Source organism: Cyanistes caeruleus, chromosome 1 (assembly GCF_971803275.1).
Source record: "Cyanistes caeruleus chromosome 1, bCyaCae1.hap1.1, whole genome shotgun sequence".
NCBI classification, from domain to species: domain Eukaryota; kingdom Metazoa; phylum Chordata; class Aves; order Passeriformes; family Paridae; genus Cyanistes; species Cyanistes caeruleus.
In genome coordinates this window covers 64512404-64530452 of record NC_141701.1, presented here as the reverse complement: position 1 = coordinate 64530452, position 18049 = coordinate 64512404, and the positions used below count along the sequence as shown (strand labels likewise).

The window sequence follows — 18049 nt, the reverse complement described above, 5'->3', positions numbered from 1 at the left end:
ACAGGCCCAGTGCCCATGAGTAACATGGTGCTGAATCTTAAAGCAGTTCTAAATGCCCAACTGATATGCTGGGCATCACATTAAAATGCCTTCATTCGATTTCATTGCAGACAGGGTTGGGGGCTTTTTTCAGTTTTCATTACAAATGAATCACTTGGAAAATGAAAGTTTTCCCCTCCAGTAAGAAAAAGCTTTGGAGCATGAGTGGGATCACAAACAGCAATTATATTACTTAAGAGATACTTCCAATATTGTGCAATCCCTATTAAACTCAGTGGCAATGATTTACAGTAAGAAAAAGGTACAGAATCACAAAGAAATGGAGATGTGAGTGTTGTGATTTCTCAAGCCTTCTGTTAACTAAAAAATTCCCTGCTGATTTATCAGTTCCTGCTTTGCAACCAAATTCATTTTATGCTGAGAATTTTTTTAGGAGCACCTTCTTTATCCTTACAGCACAAGTTTCTTAATTTCACTTTCAGGCAAATATTGTTCTTGCCATCAGAGATGTAAATCCAAGGTCTCTCTTCTGATTTAACCTTCTTTCGGGGTTCATAGCAGAGAAAGAGAGAGAAAAAGTTGGCCCTGGGTCCTGTAGGGCAGTAGAAAATTTTTAAAAACCATCAGTTTCTTATCCATGAGGTGTGAAATGCCCCAGCTCAGCACTATCAGTGAAAAGCAGACACGAATCCACACGATGCTTCTCATAGAAGGTTTTTCTGGCGACGCAGTGTGTGCCGTGCTGTTGTTGCTAAAGGAGCAAAGCCAAGGCCAAAGTGGGGTTAGGCTTAGGAAGAGCCTACAGGAGCTCTACAAGTGGTGAGAGGGAGTTCCAGTGTTTGGATGGTGTCAAGGTGCGCATTGGAGGATGCAGAGGTTGGTGCTGCCCAGCTGAACTCTGTGTGCACCTGTCTGTGAGTGCAGTCCCAGGGTTGTGGAGCAGAACGAAGAACAGGCTCTTGTCCTGTTGGGTAGCAGGAACTGCTTGGGAATTTTGCAGGTGCCTTCCCTGGGGTCTCCCAGTGTGACCATGCATACTGGTGTCCCGTGTACCCATCACAGCTGCACTAGGGCTGCTCACCAGGCAGCCAAGTGCCAAAAATGTATTTCTTTGTGTCAGCAGTGGTGTGACCAGCAGGACCAGGGCAGTGAATGTCCCCCTCTGCTTGGCTCTGGTGAAGCCACACCTCAAATGCTGTGTTCAGTTTTGGGTCCCACAGTTCAGGAAAGGCACTGAGGTGCTGGAGTGAGTCCAGAGAAGGGCAATGAAGCTGGTGAAGGGTCTGGAGCACAAGTCCAGTGAGGAGCTGCTGATGGAACTGGGGTTGTTGAACCTGAAGAGAGGAGGCTCAGGAGGAACTTTATTGTTTGCACTCTGTAAATACTTGAAAGGAGACTGTAGGCAGGTGGAGGTTGTTCTCTTCTCCCATTGAGTGATAGGAAAAGAAGAAATGGTCTCAGGATGTTGCACCAGAGGAGGTTTAGATTGGATATTAGGAGAAATGCCTTCACTGGAGGGGTGGTCAGACATTGGAATAGGCTGCCCAGAGAAGTGGTGGAATCACTATCTCTGGAAATGTTCAAAAGGACAGGTGGAAGTGCTCAGATTGACACTGGAAGTGTGTTCAAATGGACATTGTGGATTTGGCACTCGAGGACTTGGTTTAGGGGTGAAATGATATTGCTGGGTTAATCACTGGTTCCATGATCTTAGAGGTCTTTCACAACCGTAATGATCTCAAGAGAAATAAGGATATGAGGGAGACAGAGAGAAATGAGGCAGTGAGGGAGCAGGGTGGGAAGACACCAGCACCATCAATCAGATGCTGTGTGTGGATGGAGGTCTGAGTGGGAGAGGCAGCAGCAGCTGTGCAGCAAAACCTGCGAGGGCAATTTGACTTTGCTTCCTGAATGCACATCTCCTAATCCCAGTTTTGATGGAGAGGCCGTCAGTGTGGCACAGTGATTGTTTATCTGGCTGAAGGTGAAGGAAGCTGCAGGCCCTGGCATGGGGCTGCAGTGCAGCACTGAAGCTGCCCATGGTTTGTCCCCTGCCTGCTTCAGCTCCAGGGATCCCCTGTGCTGCATGAGTTCCACAGCTTTCTTATCCCTTGTGCTTATCTGTGTAAAAGTCCAGCACACATGGGAACACTGTGAGACTTGCAAATACCTACGTGCTTTGCAGCTACTAGAGAAATCAGTGTATAGCTAACCATGTGTTACATACTTTTACATACTTTTTAAGACCAAGACAATGATAAGCATGTCTCAGTAAGAACATGATAGAGCAAAATCAGATGTAAAGACAATGAGGAGATGAGAGTTTAGCCTAGTCTACAGCAAACAGATATTAAGAGCCTTTTACAAATTACATAGCTTCATATTAAAATAAATTTTCCTCACTCCCTCTGGCATTTGGGCAGTGATAGAAATTTATTTTTCTGTTATTAATAATTTCTGTAACAACATATTGCTACTTTCTTCATACAATATGCTGACAATTGCAGTTAACCTGTTGCTCAATAACAAAAAGATACTGTAGAATAAAAAAATGTGTGTTTTACAGAAAGTTATTTTCCACATGCTAAAAGCTGAGGCTTCCTCTCCAGATATTGAATTCGGAAGATTTGCCTTTCTAGGTTTTTTCATAACTTCTGTGTAACTCCAAAAAGAGAACAAAGAGGATACTTCTCCCAGTCCATCTCGGAAGTCACACTGGTCCTTATCCAGTATCTCATTTTGCTCATCAAAGTCTCTTACAGAGGCATTTGGTTGCCTTTCTTTCCTTGATGGGATCTTGTCTGTCCTTCCACTGCTGCCCAAGTTACACAATATAAGCGTGTTTCATCTAAATCCCAGAATAAAGTGCCATAAACAGGTCCTTAAAAGAACCTTAAAAGAAAGAAGAGATGGCACCCTTGGTTGTAGATAGCAAATGTCTTAAGATTTCGTAAGTCAATACCCCAAAACATCCACTGAGAGTAAATGAACAAACTAATAATAATTTAAAAATCTGTCTCATAAAAATTAGGCATATATGTGGGAGAGGCAGTCAGGGACGAGCAACAGGAAATCAACTTACCCCACAGAAGGCACCAAGAACATTTTAAGGCAGCTGTAAATCTGACCACTACTCCATAGAAACAGAAGTGTCTATCCATCCAAGATGGATATGGCAGACTCGAAGAATTGCCTTTATTTCCCTGTGGTACCGTAAATATTTCCCTGCCAGTGAGTGGGACCCACACGTGCAAAGTGTTCTCGGAACAGCCCACGTGATTTCTCAGTTTTCTATATGGCTTATTGCAAAGTCTGTACAATTATTATGGCCCAGATTTTGCGTTGTTGTGTCAAGGAAATTTCTTAACATTATTATTGTTTTGTTCTTAAGAGATACAGAGTAATTAAGCATCTTTTTCCAGGCCCTGCAGCAAGTTTATAAAGAGCTCTAATGTGCCTCTGGAGATATTTCCTCCCATAGAGTACTCTGCCCCAGACCTTCTAGTTAAAAAACACAAAACAGACAAACCCAAACCTGAAACTAAGAGTCTCAGCCTGGATCTTTCTGAAAATAGACTGAAGAGTCTCATTCATGATGAGCACCTGCTCACTCAGCTAATTCAGAAGTCTCGCCAAAGCAAATGGACTTGCTCTGTGTTGGCAGTGGGGAACCAGGAGGAACCATGAGTACCTGTGGACAGGTGTGGTCATCCCCTCTGCTGCTGATGGCAGATACCAAGTTGCAGAGGCTAATTCTTGACCCTTTTTACAAGCACTAAAGAAAGGAAACTGATTCTTTTTTACCAGTGTTTAAAATCTCCATGCCATTTCCTGTGGCAGTCAGTGCTCTGCAGCACTGAACTCTTTTATTAGACTCTGTCCGTGCTTTAGCATTACAGGAAAATGTATATATATAAATTTGTGTGTGTGTGTGTTTGTAAAGCATTTATATTTAACATTATGGAGAAGATAAAAAAATGGTAGAGAGATACCTGAACCAGAGATGCCATAGCATATTGGGAGAAACTATCAGCATCAGTAGTTTGGATGTGGGAGGAATTATAGATCTTCAAATCCCACCCTTTAAGAGTCCAGACTCCTGACTCAGTCCTGTTTCCATTTGTGCCAGCAGAACTTTACTGAAGAGCACAGTAAAGCTAGAAAAAGACAAAAAGCAGAACGCGTGTTTTAGGGTTGGTTTGTGTGGAGTTTTTTTGGCACAAGAAGTGAGATATGTTGAGGCTGGGGAAGACAGACACAGGTGTTGTAGAGAAAGCAGAAAAGGAACCATTTTTACCTCGTGCATACAGATCAAGAAGGAGGGTACACCAGCTGAAATTCTGGGGTGTACAAAGAAATAGTGATACTTACACACAACACATCAGCAAGCTCTGCAAGCCACTGCCATTGCCCTTGGACAGCAAAAGGAGAAACAGGTTCAAAAAGAAGTTGTCAGACAGATGGACTATGGAGCATAAAGGCAGAGATAGCAGCTACTGCTCAGATGGTCTGTAAGCCTTAGGAAGGAATTTGAAATACCAGTGTAAAACTTTATTTTATACCTCACACTGGTTTGTTTTTTTTTACTTTTTGTCTTGTAAGGGTGGGCTACTGCCACAGCACATCTGATGTGAGCTCTTCCAGCCAAATCTTGAGAGAGTCAAAATATATACCTGTACCTACTATGTGTGTGTTTATGTACATATGTGTATATTATAGATACTTAAAATACAAGTATTCAAAGAATCACAGAATGGGTCAGGTTGCAGGGACCACAGTGGGTCATCTGGTCCAACCTCCCTGCTCCAGCAGGGTCATCTTAGAGCACATGGCACAGGATTGTGTCCATATGGTTCATGAATCCCTTCAGTGAGGGAGACTCCACAACCTCTCTGGACAACCTGTCCCAGTGCTTGGTCACCCACGCAGTGAAAAAGTCCTCACATCCAGGTGGAACTTCCTGTCCATCAGTTTTTGCCCGTTGTCCTATTGCTTGGCACCACCGATCCACCCTCTTGGCACCCTCCCTTCATATACTGACATTAATGAGGCCCCCTCTCAGCTGTCTCTTCTTGAAGCTGAACAGGCCAAGTTCCCTCAGCCTTTCCTTGTAAGAGAGGTGCTTCAGTCCTTTACTCATCTTTGTGGCTCTGCACTGGACTTGCTCCAAGAGCTCCATGTCTCTCTTGTCCTGTGTAGCCCAAAACTGGACACAGCATTCTAGATGTGGCCTCACCAGGACTGAGTAGAGGGGCAGGACGACTTCACTTGATCTGGGGGCAGTGTTACTTATTCCTAATGCTCCACAGGATATCACTGTCCTTCCTGGCCTCAAAGGCATACTGCTAGTTCATGGACAGCTTGTTGTCCATCAAGACCCCCAGGTGTGTCACCACAGAGCTGCTTTCCAGTCAGTCAGACCCCACATTTGTTGGATTTCAGAAGGTTCCCCTCTGCCCATCTCTCCACCCTGCTGAGGTCCCTCTGAAGGGCTGCACAGCCCTCTGGGGTATTGGCCGCTCCTCCCAGCTTTGTTCCATCAGGGAACTTGCTGAGGAGGCCCCTGCCCCTTCATCTGAGTCATTGATGAACAAGTTAAACAGTGCTGGGCCAGGTACTGAACCTTGGGGGACACTGCTAGTGACAGGCTTCCTGGACCCTGTGCCACTGATGATTATATTAATTAGTAAGTATAGTATCAGACTACAGTGTATAGTAGGCTTGGTATAGTCTGTGGTAGCTTTGGCTCCTCTCCCAGATGGGCCAGAGGTGTTTGGATGCAGTTTGACATGATTCCATCTCAGAGCAAGGTATTTCAGGTAGGTGTCTTTATGTAAAACCAAATGCCCATAACCGAATATCCCTTGAACTTCTTCAAGAACACATATGCTCTCAAATACTCAGATACTACTCTAATTTCAGTGTAAGTAACATGTAATGAGAAAGGCACCCCAGAGAGAGCCCAAGCCCCCAGCACTACTATCCTTCCTGCATGGCAGATGGAGTTGTGTGTTCTGCAGAAGCCACAGGCCATGTTATGACTTGCAGAGGGTGTCCAAGCATCCTGTTGTCACAGGGGTAACTTTGGAGAGCTGCAGGCCAAAGGTTACCAAACCTCTCTTCCAGACGCCAGCATCACCAATGTCCTTGACCAGTGTGGACTGAATTCTCACTACCTGACTCAGACTCAGCTAGGAGATGGCACATTCTTTGCACTGACCCATCTGGGTGACTAGCTGGGCACCACTGGAGGACCCCCAGCACATACCAGTGGCAGCTCGCTGAGTGACCCAGCAGGGGCCTTCTCTGCCAGTGTCCTGGTTCCACCTCTCCTTCACTCCCTGCAGACCATGGAGGCCAGTGAGACTGAGGCATCAGAAGCCAAGGTTTAGGGATCTCTGTGCTGCCCACAGGTAGCCAGTGCAGGCACACTGGTGCACACACAGACAGGCCAGAGGCTTCCCGGTGAAGTGCACATCCATCCTCTGCACTGGCATGTGTAGTCACACACTAAGAGAGATCTTTGGGATAAGGACAGGGAGCTCAGCAAAGCCTTCCTGTTGTAACAGGATGGGAAATCCTGTGTGCATTTCCTGACACCTCATTTTTCCCCCCCTTGTGGTTGCTCCTCTTGTGCTTGTCACAACTTGGTCTTTGTTTCAGCTACCTGGGCATCCACTTTGGCTTTTTGTTTGTCCCCGAGTGCGAAGCAAGGATTGCGTTCGGAGGTTTTTCTTCTTTTGATAAAATGTCTGGACAACGTGAATCTGTTTCTGGCCAGTTACTCCAAGTACTACAGAACCACAAAGAGTAACACATCAGGACCTGAAGCAGTGGGAAGAGTGGGAGGGGAAGGGCAGTCTCTGCATCTTGGCATATTCTTCTGCAAAACTGGCAACGTTATCCCAACATCAACAGACCTGAAGAGAAAAGTTTTCATTTTCTACTCATTCTGGCCATGGCTGAGCTTCTCAGCGCCCATCCTTCCTTAACATAGAATAAAACCCCCCTCTTCACCCTTATAGAAACCAAAACATCTCACCCTCAACTATTGGCCCTGTACCCAATACAGTACAGGGGGCTCCTGGGGGCTCCCCATGCTGGAGGAGCAACACCCTGGGACACACATGCACACACAAAGCTCAGGCTCAGTTGTATTCACAAAATAGAGTTTTGATAAGTTTCTGTAAAGGAAGGCAGACAAATTTCAGTCTCTTCCTATGCCTGCTTCTGCCTGCAGTCAGAGAGCTGTAAATCCCACTGACTTTAATGCACAGTACCTGGCCAAGCAAGAAGCACGTGTACCCAGGGAGGTGTAGGGCTGTCAATGCTCTGGAAAGCTGCAGAGCCACACACAGCAGCTGTGGATGGTCAGCCTGACTTCCAGCTGCTGCTCTTGGCTTGCTGCTGCCGCTGGCAAGTCAGGCGGGGCTGTGTTTGGTTTTCCCAACATCACAGCACACTGTCATTTTCTGCCATGGGAGACAGTGAAATAGTCTTGAAATACCAGAAATAAGATACTGACTTAATCATGTAGCCGCAAAACTGGCTCTAAAGGCGTATTACCATAGAGCCAGTAGACTGCACTAGTGATTCCTTCCAAACATCAGAGCAAAAATCTTTTTGTTTTGCTACTGAGCTGCTTATAACCGTGTTTTTAGCAATAGTACAGATTGCAGTTAAGTGGTTTTTGCTTGTGTCTGTGGCACTAATCTCAGTCTTTGTCCCGCTCCAGTTAATAGGCTGCATTATTGGCAGACAAGGCAGTAAGATAAATGAAATAAGGCAGATGTCAGGAGCGCAGATCAAGATTGCTAATGCCACAGAAGGCTCCGCAGAACGACAAGTTACAATCACAGGATCCCCTGCAAACATCAGCTTAGCACAGTACCTCATTAATGCAAGGTAAGTTGGCTTTGTAAGTGATCATGCTTCTGCGAGATTGCTCTGTCTGCTCTCCAGCAAATGTCTGTCCTGGCTAGATCCAGAAAGTTGCTTTGCAGTGTCCATTTTGCATAGTATTACTCAATTCCTATTGGTTTGTAAAGCCTGTATCATTAGAACCTGTGTTTGCTGTTGGTTTTTATGGAAAGGAGCTTAATCCAGTGCAATTCTGGGTGCATGTTGAATGACAAAAGCTGCAAAATCTGAATACTCATATTAGCATCCACCTAAAATATCACTGGATAAATTAAACGAAATGACAATCATAAATTGTTTAAAGGAAAATACTTTCACAGACCCATTTTACTGTCCTGAATGGCAAATATAGTGAAACAGATTGCAAAATAGATTTAATTTACCAAGTGGAAATTACCACTCAGAGTTGATAAACTGACATTAGGTTGCTGAAGAGGAACAGGATTTACTTCTTCTGAGACAGCACCACAAATCTGTAAGAAGCATTCCCTAGTGAGACAGGGTGAGACTATCTGCTTCTCCACTTCCTGATCCCAGAATTAATGAAAGCACTGGCTGTTTAGCTAAGCCATGGGGATGGCCTAGGTCTCTTAACAGTTTTTATATGATTATTTAGAAAATATTAAAATGGATCTCACTTTTATTTGCAATTATGCAGAGAAGAAAGTGCAATGGATATAGTGCTGTCTCATAGATCTACTTGTAAATGCTGGACTGAGACAATATATGGTGGGGGAGGGGGAGTAGGTATATATTTTATGGATTTTTTTAAAATTTTATTTATTTATTTTTCCCAGACAAAAATATGTGATATGAATCAAGCTTTGTGTTTAACTATGTTTGCTGTTAAGGTAGTACAAAGTATGTGATTCATGTGGGAGCTGCAGTCGCAGCAGGTCTACAGCTTTCTGTGGTCCAGCCTCCTCTCCATCCCAGTTGTGTAGAGCACCACTGCAATGGGTGGATTGGAGGAAAGGGATGTTTGTGCAGCTCTGTGTTAAAGCAGGCAAAAATATTGCTTTTTCTAATTTAGTCTGAAAGCAGCTTCCTAGGGAAAGATATATATAGGGGTGGCACTATGAAAACTAAGATAAACCATTTCCAGAATCTTTAAACAACCTACAGCTCTTTTGATTTATATTCTTTGTAGCAAATATAAGTCACTTCCGTAAGCCCTGTAATCAAATAAAAATGTGTTCCCTCCTTTAACCCTTAAGGATATGTTCTTCTCTTGGTGTTCAGGGATTCCCCACACATCGAGACGAGAATAGACCCCTTCATTTTTAGTTGCACAAACACCATATGGCATGCATCTGGATCTCGGAAGATAACAATTTAGGATCTTGAAGACAGCTAAAGCATGCAAATAAAATAATGCACTTATTAATGGAGTTGCAGTGAGCTGCTCACCAGAGACAGAAACTCTAGTGAACAAAACTGTTTGACTCACTTTAGAAAAGTCTGTGAACTCTCACACTTCTGTTGATAACTGTTTAACGATTCTTGTGGTGGAATGGGATCTATATGAGGTCTTTTAACATACTTTCGCAAAGAAGAAAACTCCTCAGCAGTCATATACCACGGATCTCTATCTATACCCTGTGAAACCAGAAACAAAGTATTTTGTTCCTGTTAAATTTCTAGATAGAAGTCATTTGTTACCATCATCTACAATAAACCATCATATATTATTATGTACCATGTGTTGGAACTGTATTTAGATGAAGTGACTTCATTTGTAAATGAAGACTCTTAAAGTAATGTGTAATAAATTAAGTTGTAAGGTAACATAGGCAATTAAGGTGGCTTTTTCATTTTAAAAAGTGTCACTGTTCCAGACCTCTCCTTTCCCATGAGACATTGCTGTCCAGCCAGGTGCCACCACAGCAGCAGTGCAAGTTCAGTCACACTGGAGGAAGACCGAGAAGCTGTGAGGCAGGTGGGAGGTCTGCTCTAGTGAGGTCTGTGTGCTGGGAGCCACCTCCTAAACCTGCCACAAGTGATGCTGTCTCTTTAAAGACGGTGGCATAAAACAGCTTTGGGGAAGAGACAAGTACAGCACCTAGACTGCCCAAAGTGTGGTCTAGTATGTGAAAATAGTAATTACAAAGAAATAACAGCCGTATAAACATTCGGCATATAGTAGACCTTCTTCTCCCCTGCAAGATCTATTGTTCACGGGAATCGGTTTCCAGGGCCAGTATTTCTGCATAAACCAATGTCTTTCAGCAACATAAGATGTAAAAAAAACAAAATTACCTATCCACAGTATTCCACAAACATATTGCGTGTATCTTTAAGCTATCCTCCAACCAAAGTTGCTATATATAGAATAATTTATCAGCTCGCTTTAAGACTTTTATTGCAATCTGGTGTTGGATATGTACATAGTATATTCTAAATTATAGATATATAAATATATTGATATCATATCAAGACAGAGATTTTAAATCTTTCTAAAGTATTGGTTTGATTCTGTATTGCTTACCCGAGCGCTGGCCTCTGTATGAATAGAGCGTGTCTTAGCTTGTTTGCAGTAGAAATGTCTTCTTTCCTGTAAAGCCTTCTGTCTCTTTAACTGATCTCCAGTGTAGTAACTAGATTTTCATTACCCAATTCCATCTTCTTGCTTTTATTAAGATTGAACTGCAGTTTAATTTTCCTGTGTAATATCTGACTTTGGATTATAAATGAACTTAGCCAGCAGCACTTGCTCCTTGTTGAAGGGCAGTTTCCTGAAGGTATTTTTTTACAAGAGGTTCATTCACAGATCCAACAGGACTGCCAAAGCCACACCTGCTCTCTTCTCTTCACCAGTTTCAGGTAATGCAGGATGTGGCCTTCAGTGTACGTATTCTGAAGGTGCAGGCCTGTAAAGGGACAGTATAAAATCGTCACTGTGAAATTTCCTATGAAGGCTGCCTCACGCCCTTTCACATGCAACATTTTTGCATCCACAGTTGGTTTGGGAAACTGCCACTGCCATGGGACAGCTGATAGCTATAAACTCAGCTGATAGCTGATGAACTCCCACCTTATGTGTTGCCACCAGTAATAAGTGGGAAACAGGGCAAATTACTGCTTCGGTCATACCTGTGGGAGTAAACCAGAGACAGGGAGTTGGAATGGCTGCTACCAACATCAGCATTTTGGCCTGTGGGATCTGTTCTCCTTGCTGGTCCAGGAGAAAGCTTAGGCTCAAACATCCCCCCACCATATCAGTAAGGATTTTTTTGTTTTTGTTAAATGCACAGTAGACAAATTTGGAGTCACTGAAACGCTGAGTCGTGCATTACTTTTCTGTAGGCCTCCCTCCCTGAATAATACTGAGTAATACTAAAAAATACAACTGTATAAACTGAGTTTTTCAAAACATACTAAGGTATCACATGTGGCACCTACACCCCTAAGCCTAGGATTTACAGTGGAGCTGGAGTCTCTGATTCAGTGGTCTTGACACAAACCCCTCTGTGTGAGTAGATGGTGAGTAGCACGGCCAACACAAGGGTGCACTTCTCTCTGCTTGGAAAAGCTAAGAGTTGCTCATCCATGGAGACAGATAGACTTTGGGGTGGGAAAATCAAAACTTCACCTCCCTCAAAGGAGTCCCAATTCCATGTACTCACCCTCCTTCCCTCCTAGCTCCTCACAGAAGATGCACTCCTTCCAGCTTCCCAGTAAAAGCTGCTGAGGTGTTTATGCTCCAAGAGCCCTCTTTTCTTTGTGGAGAAGAGACGAGCTCGGTGCTCAAGCATTTCCCTCTCTCCTCCACACTCCTCTCCCCAGCTCAGACCCGCTTCAGGTGTCCTTCAGACTTGCCATCAGTAGCAGTGCTCTAGTCCAGTGTCCCCATTCCCTACGTAGTGCTGGCTGATCCTTGCATCCTTGCACGAGGTGGGCAGTGTGCCGGTGATTGCCTTTGTCTGGCATGAACGGCCACGGGGCTGTTACTCTCCATCTGTGTCTAAGGTGAGGAAAAGCAAGGCTCTTCCAAAGCCCTGTGTGGGGTGACCATGTTCTTTCCCAGCCAGCAGCCTGGCTACAGCTGCTCTCCAAGCTTGCTCACCTAGTCCCCATCAGGGACCAGCACAAACCCTATGCTAGGAAGCCTTGCTGGGCCTGATGGGGTGTAGTAAGAAAGCATCAAGTCCTCTGCATGGCCAGTCAGCAGCTTGCTGGCACTTCACTCTGGAAGCAGGGAGCTGCTGCAGCTCCTCAGCTCACCTCAGGAGAAAGCCCAGGAGCCTGACAAGTTAGTAATTGCCAAAAAGACAACCCCAAATTTACTAGGCATACACATATAACTGTAGCTGGCAAAGGTTTTCTAACCCATAGTCCTATTTTTATGCTAGGCTGCCATAGCTCCCAGCTGGTCACCTGCAAAAAGCATCCTGAAATCAGTATTTGTGTTATTTGCCAATCCAAAAGCCAGTGCACAAGTTGCAACAAGCAAATGGGTGAGGGGAGGATTCATCTAGGCAAACATTTTGGCATGCGAAGAAAACAGTGTGTCCTTGGAATGACTGTATTTTAATGTCTGGAAATGCACAGAAAAGCAGGAGTATATGGCCCAAACTCCTCTTGCCTGCTGATGGGTGGAGTTAGATTAAAGTGAAGGTGGTTTGATTTCTAAACCCTCCCAAGAGCCCATCACTGCCCTGGGAATGGAGGTCGGGTCAGTCTCAAAATTCCTGGTGCTGGCGGGGTCTGTCTGAGGATGTGTCTGTTGTATCCATGTAGTACCTTGTCTGTCAGCTGGAAAGCTTTGTCATGTTCACTGTAACCACTGTGCAAGCTCAGAAAGGATACCACTGCTGTGCAAGCCGGGGTGTTCTTCAGTGTTCCTTTTTACTAATTTACTTATAATTCGATTGCATAAATATTTTGTTGTGATATAAAAAAAAAGTCTGGGGAAGGTACAAACCGAAGTGAACACGCTGGATAATCTGGTTTGTTTTATATGAAAAATGCACATTGACCTCACAGTAAACAGAATGAGAAGAAAAACTAACTCACTTGAAAAACAAAAACAAAACCAAAAACAATCAAAACTTTATGCCTTAAATGGAAGCAGCAAATTGTTGCTCAGTCTCCTCTCATCCTAACAAAATGACAAAGGGTACTATTTATGTCACAAAACTGACAAAATTGAAAGAAATTACCAAAACCCCCCGCGTCCCCCTTTCAAAAATACCCTAATTTTGAAAAGCAAAATTCACCATCTCAGTGCTGGGGAGTAAACTTCATAGTTATTTTAAGTTTTCTTTTAAGTTTCGTTTTTTCCATCTTTTTGCCATTACCTGCATTCCTTAGATTTCTTTTTTTCATGTATAAAATGAACTAGCAACACCCCCATACCCTCTTCCTTTTTCTTTTTTATCTGTTCTGAAAGAACTTTAGAGTCTCAGTAATGTTTTCCCCATCAAATCATGGAAAACCCTTTTGTTATTTCTCTTCTTTAACACATAACATGTTCCTCCTTTGACCCTCATTTTCCCTTTTTTTCTCTCTCTCCCCCTTCCCCCTCGTCTGTCCCCCTCGTCCACCGATCTAATCCCGGATCCTGCCCTTTCGTGGTTGCTGTCCTTCCCTCCCTCCCTCCTCCTCCTCTTCCTCCTCCTCCTCCTCCTTCTCCCGGCCCCACCGCCCTGGCTGAACCCTCCCAACCTGTTTGTTCCTCTTCCTCTCTTCGTTTGCAGCTTAGAGATGGCTAAAGTCAGCACCCAGACCGCTTCCGTCACGACCCCTGTTGACCTCAACATGAACCTCTCTCAGTCTGCCACCCCTACCTCCACCCCCACCTCCATGGCCGTGCTGGCGGCCGCCTCCGCCGCTACCGTCAGTACCCCCCCTCCCCTACCAACTCTGCCAACCACCCACTATGCCGTTCCTGTCTCCAGTCTGCTTGGCATGAAAACTGTCCCACTCCTGGCACTAAATGCCGCGGCCGCCGCGGGGGCCACGGGGAGTTTGTCCGCTTACACTGCCAAAATTCCTTCGACGAGCGGGGTTAAGAAATCTGACCGCCAGAAGTTTGCTCCATATTGAAGGGATGAGACACAATGCAAGCTTTGCCAGCTCTGCCAAGAGTCTGTGGTAGATCCTAGTTATCAAGGAAACAATACGGCATCTTTTATTTTCTGTTCAATTGCTAGTGTTAACTGTTGCCGGCTCAAGTCGTCTTCCGCTCTCCATAACACCTAACACCAGGCACCAACTAGTTCCAACAGCCAGCAGGTGCCGGCCCGGCTCTTTCTCCCCGGACACCATCCCTCCGACGGGGCTGTGGCCAGGGCTGGGCCTCGGCAGCCCCACAGCAAGGCAGGGCTGACCCCGGCCCAGCAAGGGAGATGCAGCAAAGACAAGGAAAAAGCATAAATGAGGCAAAATGGTGACAGCTGGGTCCTGCTCCAGCAATGCTGCCCAGCATAAAAATACGCTTAGATCCATCTGCAGGGATGCTTCCAACTGCAGAGCAATTCCTTATGGCAAACTGGCATCTTTGATGTATTTTTTTTCTATTGCTAAAATGTGAAAATCTGGCACTTCAGATGATCACTAGTGCCCCTGCAATGCCCTGTGAAGTGCTGCTGGCTCCCTCAGTCATTCTGCTGGTCCCAAAAGGCCTGGAGACTCCCATCCCCCTGTCCCAAAATCTGCCTACAGGCAGGAGATGGGGGTTAGGAGGTACCAACTTCAGGTACTTCTGCATACAACAAATGAAGCTTTCTGCTTGGAGAAAAACTGCTAAATTAAAATGACTGTAAAACACTAAGGAAAAAATACCAGGCACCTGTGCCTTTCCACATGATTCTTTTAAAGGGTGCAACTGTTTATCTCTGCTTTGGAAAAACATAATTTTAAGAACTCTGCTTTAGGGAGGGGGACAGAGAGAGGGAGAGAGAGTAGGCTCCTCCTTTTGCACTCAGTTGTTTTACATATGCCTACACAGTACTTATTTCTGTATGTACTTCAGAACAAGTGCAAACCAGATACCATCACTGTCTGATATTTCCTCTTGTGTATGTTTTATTCAGCCAAAATGACCATTTTTTTGTTAGGTTTCTGTACAAAATACATCCCAGTTTAACTCACCACTAATCATGCAGTCAGGTTGTATGGTAATCACAAAAAAACGTAGCATTTTAGAGGTCATTCAAAGGCTGCTGGACAGACCCCATCCCTTTAACCAAGCACTTCAGGATGTTCAGATTAGCTAAAACAAGACAGGTAATGTCAGCCAATGCCAAGAGAGCTGGGGAATGGAGTGGCTGGTTGCCAGCTGTTGGAACTAGTTCTTAACTGCATTTTATGTTTGTCCATCCACCTTCTTTTTAATTTCTGTTGCATAACTCAGTAATGCAATATTGTTTTCCTCACCACTTCCAAATCCAGAGTCCCATTAGCCCGCCATGTTCATCCACTCTGCACTCCTTGGACACAAAGCTTTAACAATTGAACTGTATTCAGTGCATTTTAATATAAACTAAAAACACAATGCAAATGCAATACTTTTTAAAACATGGTATTTCAAAGTGTGTTATTGTATAGGGCTAAGTACTATCTCAGTATTTTGTGTCATTTCTGTATTCTGTGGGCTTTTCTTCACCTTAGCACCTTTGCACTAAGTTTTGTCACTGTAACCATTTGTAGAACTGCCATTGTTACAATTTGCACTTATCCAAATGGGGTTTTTGGTTGGTTTTGTTGGGTTTTTTTGGTTTTGTGGTTTTTTTGTTTGTTTGTGGCTTCCTTTTTTTTTGCTTCTTTTTTTTTTTTGTTGTTGTTGTTGTTGCATATAAGGAAGGAAAACCTGGGAATAATGTCAAGGTACCACAGCTATTTAAAAGCTCTAGAAAACTGCTGTAAAACTGTTCCGGACTATTGTAACTGTTTCAATAACTGACATTTAAGAAAGAAAAAATCCACCAACCTCTGTGAGAAAACTTGCCTGCACTGAAATGCTGTTCTATGCTGGTTGTACTCAAGTGGTATTTTTTTAATAGTGAGAAGATTTTTTTTTCTTTTTTTTTTTTGCCTTTTTTTTTTCTTTTATTTTCCTCGTTTTTGTTCCTACATTTTAGGCTGTCTTCAGAAGTTACTGGCCTGGGGGCTCTGTAATGTATCTCATCATGCCCTAGTGCATTAGCCACCAGACAGGACTTTTCCAAAGCCCCATGAGACAATGCTTTCTATGGACTAATCTACAGAGGAGTTTCTGCCATTTCTAACTTTCTTATTATTCTGAGACATCAAAAGAAAACATTTCTTTTACTCTTTAAGCAACTGTGCTTCCTAACTCTTGTGTTGCTTTCATTACTGTTCCAGTTTTAACACTGTTGTGGCTCATAACATAAAGCAAAGACAAGTTATTTTCGGGGGTTAATTTTCATTGATGTTCATGCTTTGGCTAATCTGTATAAAAAGCATGGGCTGTTAGTGTTCTAAACCACTGTATTCAGCTAGAGACTCGACAGTAAGTTAAATGAGACGTTTTTATAAATAAATTTTTTTCCTGATTAAAAAACAAACAAAAAAAAACCACGTGGTAGCTTTGTGCATACAACTGTTGTGTTGTTTAAACTTTGTTCTTTGTAACCAAGTTGCTAACTTGTCATTGAAGAAGCACTATTTTATGGATTGTCAAACTAAGATCACAGACAAATTGCTTGTTTTCAATTAATGATTAAAGGTTTCATATCATCACGCTTAAGGTCCCAGTGCTCATTGGGAAACAGTGTAACACCTGCGCAAGACTGGCAGCCCTAGTAAGGATGTTAGCCCATTGTCAGGGATGATGAGTCTCTTCAGGACTAGAGGGAGCCAGATTGTGCAATTAGTAGAGTAAGCAGTATTTCTACAAAACTTGATTTGGTTTTTAACAAAGCTGCTCACTGAGAACTTATCACACTGCATAGAAAAGACAAAATTGGCTTCATGTTACAAGCAGCCCCTGATTTGTATCTCTGGTCTTTTCCCAGACTGATCTATATATCAGATAGTGGGGAAAGGAAAACAGGAAGAAAAGAATCAACTTGGGTGCTGAATACTGTCTTACAAATGCCCATTGTACTTCCCCATTCCCAGCAGCACTGCCCAGTGGCAAGGCTTCTAGTCAGCACCTTTGGCCCTGCCAGGAGCCAGCCCAGCAGCTGGAAGGAGCACAGCAGTGTGCAATAGGAGGGGAATGGAGCAGGGCCAGGAGCTCTCTCCTCCTGCCCTGACACTCTGCTCCAGCTCAAGTGCTCCTTTGGATCTGCTGAAGCACTGCAGTCACAGCCTCGAGATGTCTCTTCACACACAAGCCAAAGGGCTGGTCCCAAGCTGTTGCTGCATTACAGCACCCCTGGCTGTGCTCTGGCCACCTCTCCTCGTAGGGCACGGGCAGTACTGTCACAGGTACTGCTCTGGCCTCATGAGAAAGCAGCTTTTTGAGAGTGCAAGAGTAGCATCCTTAATGACACAAGACTGATTGTACAACCTCCATCTCCCTACTCTGTTTAAGGTCTCTACCTGCCTCCAGGGATTTAGCTTGTGGTCCTGCTTCCCCCTCCCTGCCCCTGCTGAGCTTTTGGTGGGTACCACAATTATTCTCCGTGGTCTCCAGGGTACAGACAGCTCTCAAGTCTGAGCCTGGAACCAGGGCACAACCAGGATATGCATGCAGACTTGGACACCTGTAGAAATCAACAGCTTTCTCAATACAGATGGAGCCACAGAAGAACCTCTGATGATGAAGGGTGCCAAGGGGCATTACAGAACAGCTCACTGTACCCTAGCACCCAGAAGGCCTTACCCAATTAGCTATTCCAACCCTTAGAAAAACTGTAGGCTGTAATACTGATTTGGTAAAATTCTCTATTATTATTACTTAAAATATATTTTTATTACTTAAAATGTATTTAACTTCTCATTCTTGAAAGGAGACCTGAAGCTGCTTTCACAGCAGACACCTGCAAAAGCCTTCATTTCTTCAACAGCAAAAGCTATTTCTATGGCTAGACCAGTTACTATAAATGAAAAAAAAAATATTATTGCATCTCAACACTAAGTAGGTCAAAGCTTTGCTCTCCCAGTAAAGCTGCCAGGCCAAGTGCAGCAGTAGCTCTGGGGTGTATAGTATCTTTGA

General features: G+C 44.0%; 1 protein-coding gene across 34 annotated transcripts in view; it reads left to right on the top strand.

Moving 5' to 3' along the window:
* The window catches only part of LOC111925338 (poly(rC)-binding protein 3-like), a 484117-nt gene that overhangs the window by 456231 nt on the left and 9837 nt on the right, over nt 1-18049 (top strand). For 14 of the 34 annotated variants that reach the window (XM_086896324.1, XM_086896335.1, XM_086896292.1 and 11 more), the window contains 2 exons: nt 7736-7905; nt 13620-16626. In XM_086896324.1, coding sequence (XP_086752450.1) covers nt 7736-7905; nt 13620-13968 — 519 coding nt within the window. In that variant the 3' untranslated portion in view covers nt 13969-16626. Of the gene's footprint in view, nt 1-7735; nt 7906-9162; nt 9718-9744; nt 10372-13619; nt 16627-18049 lie in introns of those variants that run through there. The other 20 variants (XM_086896438.1, XM_086896448.1, XM_086896466.1 and 17 more) reach the window with 5 other exon arrangements.